The 8,922-nt window shown below is 31.5% G+C and overlaps 1 protein-coding gene across 3 annotated transcripts in view; it reads left to right on the top strand.

Annotated features, from left to right (window-relative positions):
- Window positions 1-8,610, top strand: part of LOC100159138 (amino acid transporter) — a 13,163-nt gene extending 4,553 nt beyond the window's left edge. For 2 of the 3 annotated variants that reach the window (XM_008185850.3, XM_029489434.1), the window contains exons 4-9: window positions 3,791-3,912; window positions 5,448-5,532; window positions 5,596-5,922; window positions 5,997-6,178; window positions 6,980-7,323; window positions 7,401-8,610. In XM_008185850.3, coding sequence (XP_008184072.1) covers window positions 3,791-3,912; window positions 5,448-5,532; window positions 5,596-5,922; window positions 5,997-6,178; window positions 6,980-7,323; window positions 7,401-7,903 — 1,563 coding nt within the window. In that variant the 3' untranslated portion in view covers window positions 7,904-8,610. The remainder of the gene's footprint in view (window positions 1-3,790; window positions 3,913-5,447; window positions 5,533-5,595; window positions 5,923-5,996; window positions 6,179-6,979; window positions 7,324-7,400) is intronic. The other variant, NM_001246304.1, reaches the window with a different exon arrangement.
- Window positions 8,611-8,922: the final 312 nt, after the last annotated feature.

Genomic DNA, 8,922 nt, shown 5'->3' with positions numbered 1-8,922 from the left:
CCCCCATCACCGTAGTTTTCCTTTTTTTACACTGTGTTTAGTCAATTTTGCAGTCAATTTTGCAACTTTTTGTACTTTTGCCCCCCCATGCCCCTCCCAAAATTAAGCCCTGGATCCGCCACTGATTCAAAAAAACCTTTTGTTATTATAACTTATTATAATATTTGTACCTACTTCAAATGGCTTTTAAAATTTAAAAAAAAAACTAAAATTGACACAAAACTATCACAATGTGTACTGTATATTGACACTCTTTAGACTCGTGTCATAAGTATGTCATCTGCGTATTATCGGTCGGCAAACAAACGTATGTTGTTATTTAATATTATAATATGATTGTTAATCAGTTAGAAAACAAATTAACTTCATCGATGTTATTTACTTTTTTGTTAAACTCTTTGTTTATTTTAGATTATGGGGAATGATATTTAATGCCATATCAAATTGTATATAATTAATACTACTTGTGGGAGGTCATTTCAAAAATATTAACCATAGAAACTGAAAACACTGTACTTTCTATTGGGTACCTAAATTATCATTTCTATACACAATGAAATTTTCAAAATATTTAGAGTAACTTAACTTACTAAGGAATTTAAAATGTTTAGATTTGTTATGTTAATAAACATTTTTATATTTGGTTAAAAAACTTAAAAATGTAACACAAGCTTTATTTTTTTAACTTAGTTGTACTAATAGCAATTTAAAAATATTGTAAAAAACATGCACAAAATTGTTTTATTTACACATTTTTACTTGAATCTTTTCGCCACTACGTACCTATTAATAATACTCGTATATTAATTATTATTCAGTATCCGATTAATTTTTAAAAATATTTAGATTCAGTCATATCTATTTATACTATGAACGTATATTCACACTGGTCTACGCGTGGTACGATGCTTTATATACGTCATATAAGTTAATTATTATATAATATAATATGCCATTTGATTTTGTTGAAATCCCGTATAAGTAATAGAAAAATAAATTACCGTAGAATGGGGTTACTTTGATTTCGTGGGTCTGCTTTGATACACTTATATATTTTAATTCACAAGAGTACCATGATGGTTTAATTTGTTTTCATAAAATTGGGTTACTTTCATATCACACTAAGAAATATAGGTATCAAAGTTGCCCACGACGTTGTGTAACTTTAATATCATATTAAAAAGATTGATATTTCTGAAGATAATATCAGAAATTTATAAATTAAAACGTTAAAAAATTGAACGTAACTAGCTGCAACTAAGATATCATTTTGAGAGTTTTATCGTTATTACCACAAAAGGTCTCTATAAAATAAAAAGTAAAATTGTCTTTAAACAGTAAAAAATTATCAAAGTAACCCCATTTACGGTACTAAAAGCAATATTAATATTAATATACTGCAAAAATATAAGTTGCAGATCATTTCCACTCTAAATTGTTTTTCATATACAAAAATACATAAAATTAAAATATGAATTTAATTCAAATATAACACAATAAATTACGATGTACACTCGTACCTACTGTACAGCAGAGGTACTTAACAAGCTTTTCTATTATTTTTTCTTGTTACCTCAGTGTGAAAAATTAGTGCTCCAAAAGTGCTTTAAAAATGTGCAAAGGTACAGGTAAATGCCGAAATATGCTACGACTTGTTTTACGAACGTAGAGTGTATAATATAGTTACTTTTGTTAAGGCGTTTGGCGTAGGCAACTTAACGACAATTAATAAAAAAACAAAAAATATGTGTTTCAAATTATAAATTACAATATAGGTAGGTACTCTTTAATATATTTATAATGTAAATAGTTGCACTTCTCACTTACATCATCTACGATTTCACAATATTGTTTTTATCTATTTTTTGTGTTTTGTGTTAGTATAAAAATACTAATATGGAACCACGTAGGTATTAATATTTAAATGTTTTTGACTGGGCATAATTTTTTTCATTGACATATTTTATGGAAATAAATTTTAAATAATCGTTAATTACCAATAACCATTCAAAATATTTTTAAAAAATATAAACTATGTACAATGTATATTACCAATTTGGTGAAAATGTCAAGTATTTATGGGTATTTATTATTAAATTGCAACAAAATAAGAAAATCAAATTTTGTCAAAAATTCAGTTTGAGTATCTTACTTAAACATTCCGGTTTTTCTTTTCTTTTTCTTTTTTTGTTTTAAACAGTACTGGGAATAGTAAATTTTTACCTCCCTACTTAATCCACATTCCTATCAGGAAATTATATGTTAAAGTTAAAAATTGGATAATTTTTACTGATCCGATAATAGGTAGTGATAAAAAACACAAATTAAAAAACATATTATTGTAAATCAATACATTCATCGCTGAACTCAGAATTTTAAGTATAGGAGGTGTTCACAAATTATTATAATAATAATATGTAATTTAAAAAAAATGTCCACCCTATATTTTACAAATGACAACTGACGGTCAAAACTGCGAGATATCGTTACATATAATAATTAATAATATTTGTATACTCTTTATTTTGTCGATAATATTTTATGCAATAATAACCATATCGACGGCCGTGCAGTATTCCGGAGTTATTATACTTGTGAACGAAGTAAAAAATCCACTGAAAATTACAACGACATTCAGCCCGACGGCCGAGGTTTTTCTTTTTATGTACGCATACTGCATAGTATTGTAATCAGTTGTAACGTGCTTTTTTTTATTATTAACGAATGCTACCCGCGCGGCGCGCTGTGTGGTTTCGAATGCGAGCGGCCCAACACTACGCTGTGGTATATAATTTACATAGCTGCCGACCGTCATTGTGACAAAAATTAATTGGTTAATTTCACGTTAATTATAAAAGAAATTTAGTAAGTTAAATAAAATTCAAAACTAACTTTTCAACTTAAAAAACATTTTAATTCGATAACTCCCAGCCTTGGGTATAGGTAACCCTCGGGGTGTTGTTTCCATCCGATATCGTACAGCATATAAAATTAGTGTTCAGCTTCAGCATAACGAATTATATGTGGTTAACTTAAATATGTCATGGGAAGAATTTTATAACTATCCAGCTTGCCAACACCCAAACATACCTATTTAGGTACATTTGATAATAGGTAAATTAATTTTAACGTTAAAGCTAATAACACAAAATTGGTTCGGTTGTACAAAATGTTGATATATTGTACTATTGTAAGACGGCGATAACACATGTGGATATATAGCGTCATCTTAGTTTAGTATGTGTATACAGCATTCTTCGACGAGCGCTATTTACTGATAATTTGCTTATTGCTAACTCACTGAAAATTACAACGACATTCAGCCCGACGGCCGAGTTTTTCTTTTCATGTACGCGTAGTATTGTAATCATTTGTAATGCTCTTTCAATAAATTATTATTAACGACGCGCCGTGTGATTTCGAATGCGAGCGGCCCAACATACCGCCGTGGTCTATAATTTACATAGCTGCCGGCCGTCATATGACATAATTTTTTTTTAAATTTTTTAGGGTTTTTCGGCGATTCTCTATAATAGTAAACTGTTTCGCGCGAGACGTAAAATACTAACAATATCAAGTTCCTTAATTTTTATCTCATTATGGGTACGATCAAAATTATACGTATTAATTATGTTGTCGCTGTTGTTACGCATGAAATACGACGGTACAATTATAGTAGTGTTGAATATACATAATAATATTATTATAATAGTCGCCCAGGAGTGATTATATATTATTATTATTATAATTTATAATATTATATGATCAATATGTATTGATATTTTTCCAGGTGGTGTGCTCGCAATCACTGGCCCGTCGCACACGTCGCCCGGCCCTCGGTTTCGCCGACACCGCGTACGCAGCATTTAAAACAGGCCCGCACAGGTTTCGCGCCTGGGCCGCGTTCGCCAGGTATGACGATGGATTATTATAATAATATTGTTTTATTGCATAATTAAATTATTGTCAACTCTGCGCGTGCTATTGCATTATAGCGGATATAACATGGTATCAATCTGACCTTCTGGTTATTCCAAGAAAATATATTATTATTCTTCGACGGCTGGTCTTAGATGAAAATAATATTCTTTGTGTATATACCAGGCTTGTGTCACCAAATTGAAGCCATAAATGGTAAATGTTTGGACACCTTCTGAGGTGCACAGTCGTCTACGTATTTTTGAGGCTAAAACGATAAGCTCTTAAAATGCGCGCATTTTAATATAAATGTCTACTCGCTGAAGCATTTTAATTTTAAAAATTATTCAATATTCTACAATTCAAATTATGCTGTGTCGGCCCCATGAGTGTATACATTTCACTTTAGTTCTACGTGTTTTCCTGAACCGTTTGGCAATATAATATATTAAAAGGGAATGTGAATAGTAATTAGTATTAAAGGGTTACGCATAGGCAAATTTATTTTTACCTATATGCTTCGTGTAATATGTGTGAGATATAAGTGTGTAAAATGTAAATGGTTATACAATATAAGAACCTATATAGCAACAGTACTATTAAATAATAAATACTCGTGAATGTACATTCAGCTTACGAGATTGCTGTTTATGCGTAACCAAATATCATACATCAAACTATGGCAAATTATTTTATTCCAACTAACTTAGCTGATTATATAATAGGTAAATGCCAGAAATAATTCTGAGAACAGATTTGAATTCACTAAGAAGTTAACGCGTACCTATAATATGTAATATGGTTGTATAACTTCTATGTTATATATATCTAATCCAAATACCTATTTAAACCAATGCCTCAAATCAATTTTCCAAAATGTATAACGCTTAATCAATAATATAATGAACATTTTGAATTTTCCATTTTTGTAAAATTTTAATTATTATTGTGATTGGACATAGACATTATATTTTATTGAATTGTCAGGTCGTATACAGTATTGACAACTTTACGAATATTAATATACAATTTCACACATATATTTAATATTTCATTGAAAAAAAGTTAAGTCTACATTCATTATTTTTAAATTTCAACAAAGCAATAGAAAAAAAAATCCATTTTATTATTTTTTCAAAATTAAATATATTAGCATATTATATTATAATTTTTTGATTGTTACTCCTTATGCATGGTGAAAGGTATATTTAAGAAATATACCAGCTAGATCGATAAAGTTGTACTTTTTAAAATATAAAAAATTAAGCATGCAAGTTACAACCTAACAACTACAATAAATTTGCTTACTAAAAAACATTACAACTGGACGAATGTTTGAATAAAAATCTTTTTTAATCGCATTGCTTGGTCAATGTACATACAATATAATGTTAATTATAGAAAATACACAATAGGTACTGACAATTGCAATCTCGTTACATTTTTTTTTTTTTTATGTCCGGTGTCTTTACAACACACTTTGTCATGTCACTGTTGATTTAACTATCTGCAAAAACATCATAATTAAGAGGGTTTGTCAACGCTGCATTATTTTGCACGTACTATTTCGGCAACTGTGTGTACGTCATACTCATCTCGGCGTCGTTCAAACAGGTATGACAACTGTGCATAAACATGAAACGATTTTCGTCCTATTTTCACTTTGACTTTTTTTAGGTCGCAGACAATCACCTCCCTGAAGAGTGGCACTTATCCATCCGTACCTGGATCTTGGGTCTAGCCTTACCGATTCTTCCTCTCGGCATCATTCGTTCACTCCGAGTGTTGGTCCCCTTCTCGGCCGTGGCGACGACATTCATACTGGTTGGTTTGGGTTGCTCCATGGCCTGGGTGGTGATCGGTGTCAGTCCGTTTTCCAGCAAAGAAGCTGTGTTGGCAGCCGTACCACTACCCGATATGGCGTCTCGCCCTTGGGTAGGCACCATCGCGCACATGCCTCTGTTCTTCTCCACCGTTGTCTTTGCCATGGAGGGTATCGGCACCGTACGTATCATATTTCAGACAGTTTCAATTACTGTGCCACCGCTCCTCTAGTAATGTGACTGTCTATGACTTAGGTTCTACCGATTGAGAACTCGATGCGCCATCCAGAACATTTCCTCCGGGCCCGTCCGTGCGGAGTGTTGAATGCCGCCATGACGCTGGTCGTGTTTTTGTACTCGATGGCCGGCTTCCTCGGATACTTGCGTTTCGGCAATTCCACTGAAGGTTCAATCACGCTCAATCTTCCCAATGATCTGTATGTATTTTTAGTACCGTAATTAGTATAATTACTAAGGCTTGGTAGTTATAGGAGCTAAAAAAGGGATAATATGCATTGTACAAATTGTACAAATACAATTTTGTAAAATATCCATGAAAAAAGGTCAAATATGCAAAAAAAGTTTGTTAAATATTTATAAAAAATCAAAACTAAAAAAAAAATTACTTAAAATATTATTGTACTAAAATAATTGTAAAATTTTATAAAAATAAACTATACAATATTTAAAATATGGTGGAAATCTGTATGACATTTTGACAATTTATTAAACTGAAAAAAATAATTAAATAATTATTTCGAAAATATAATAGGTACCTATACATAGGAATAATAGTTTGGTAGAGATTAAATGCTCATTGCTCCGTTTTTGTTAAATTAATAGTTAACTCAGACGTAACAATAAATACCTACCTACATTAAATAATGTTGAGTTATATGTTTAATATTATTATTTAAATACACAACAAAAAATAGATCAATAATTTTTAGAAAAAATTAGATTCGCATAATATGCGTATGAAAATCAATAAATATACATTTTTTTCCTAAAACTGACGAAAAATATGCATATTAAATTTTTGATTTTTAAGTTGACCATATAGCTCATGTTTTCTAGCTTGGTCTGCTATAAATCGAGAGCATATATAGAATAATATGTAACTCCTATAATTTCCGAGCTCTATAGTAATCACCAATTAATACAGGTATAGAGATAGTCAAGTTTTAGTGACAGTGGTATTAATAATTTGTAATTTTCTTGGTCACCTCAAATTATAGATTTGCTGAGACGGTTAAGATCACGGTCACACTATCGATACTCTTCTCATACGGTTTGCAGTTTTGTGTCCCCAGTGAGATCGTTTGGGCACGCTTGAGGCCCTGGCTACGGAAACGCAAATGGGATGCTAAGTATTCACTTCCTGCGACAGACAAAGATACTTCCACTGTAGCTGTGAGCACCATTGCCGGTAGCATAGTGACCATGACCACGGTCACTTCAACAATGAATCATACCACGAACGACGAGAAGAAACAGACTGAAGTAGAAGAACTGGATGAGCAAGAAAATTTTGTGGAATGGGAGTACTACGTCATGCGGGCTCTAATGATCCTGGGAACTTGTACAGTACCATATTATATTGATACTATGTCGTTCTAGTGTAGGTATACTCACATTTATTTGTTATATTTATTACAGTTGGTATTGCCGCCATCGTACCCAACCTTGCCCCCATCATATCTTTATTTGGGGCAGTGTTCTTCTCCATCCTGGGACTTATGTGTCCGGCTGTAATACATCTGGTTGCATTTTGGGAATATAACAACGAACATGAAAATAGTGAAAATGATGAGGACTCAGATTCAGAAAACGATTTAAGATTTGACGGTGTCGATAACTATGCGATGTTTGACGACATGAGTATAGTTTGTGGTGATAATACACAGCGACAACAGCAAAGGAGAATGAACAATGATGAATCCAGTACCAAAAATAAAGGCATGAGCCGAATTACGGCCACCAAAGACATTGCCATCGCTTCACTCGCTATATTTGCCATGGTCTCTGGTGCGTATGCATCGTTGGTAGACATATTTCAATCTTACGGATTCAGTAAAGAGCACACTATAAATTCTACCATTGAAATTATAACGACTACTATAGGCCCGGGGCCAGAGTCAGCGTTCCTGTTGATAAAATAAATAAATTTATTGATAGGTATGCTTAAACACCACCGCTGAATCGACCCATGCTTTAAATACACTATTCAACACCCGGTGAGATGTTGTAAAGTAACCTCCACGCCACTTGGTATATTATGTAAACTATATGAGTGTTACCATAATTATTAATTTCACTCTCATAGTTTCCCTATGTGTTTAATTTATTTTGGACATAAATATAATATAATTTTCTCTCCTAACGGTCTGTTGCCATAATATAATAATAATTATAGTAGGTAGGTGTTGTTATTGACTGATGCTATCTGTCTTAGACCTATTTATGTTTGTTTTAATTGAAAGTTTGTTTGTTTTTTTTTTTTTTATTTGATCAACTGTCAAGTGTGCTTTTATACATGAGCGTTGACAATAAAAAAATGTACTCCATAATTTAAAATATCTTAGTACCTATTTATTATTGTCATTTTAATTATTGTCTAAATTATTATATTATACTTCTATTTTACATTTCCACTGTTATAATATGTTACCAATTTTATAAGACATTTTTTTTAAAAATATGTTTTGAATTTCATCAGTTGTTACGTCTTGTCAAATAATTGAAATTAATATACATATATTTTATTTTTATAAAATGATGAAAATGCCAAATGATTGGTGTGAATTTATAATATACCTAATTTATATGAGTTTTTTGTTCGAAATACATCAATTGTTTTTTAAACATATCCTACAGTTATTAATTTATGCAGTTTCATTGTTGGTACCTATTTTTTACACTCTTACACTTATCTTGAAAAATTATTGCGAGAGTGTATTTAAGCATAATTTATACATATTACATGTATTACCTACCTACCTAATTAAATAACTCCATAATATTTTAGTACTTAGTAGCAGGGGCGGACTTGCCATTTTTCCGCCCCTAGGCATTACAACACTAGCGCCCTTTACATTGGCGTACTCACACGATTGGGGGGGGGGGGGGGGGGTAATGTTCAATGAAATAAACTATAAAAATTGGATGAAATCTATAATGA

This window comes from Acyrthosiphon pisum, chromosome X, assembly GCF_005508785.2.
Source record: "Acyrthosiphon pisum isolate AL4f chromosome X, pea_aphid_22Mar2018_4r6ur, whole genome shotgun sequence".
NCBI classification, from domain to species: Eukaryota; Metazoa; Arthropoda; class Insecta; order Hemiptera; family Aphididae; genus Acyrthosiphon; species Acyrthosiphon pisum.
The sequence above is the reverse complement of the archived record's forward strand: the minus strand, read 5'-3'. Positions and strand labels throughout refer to the sequence as shown.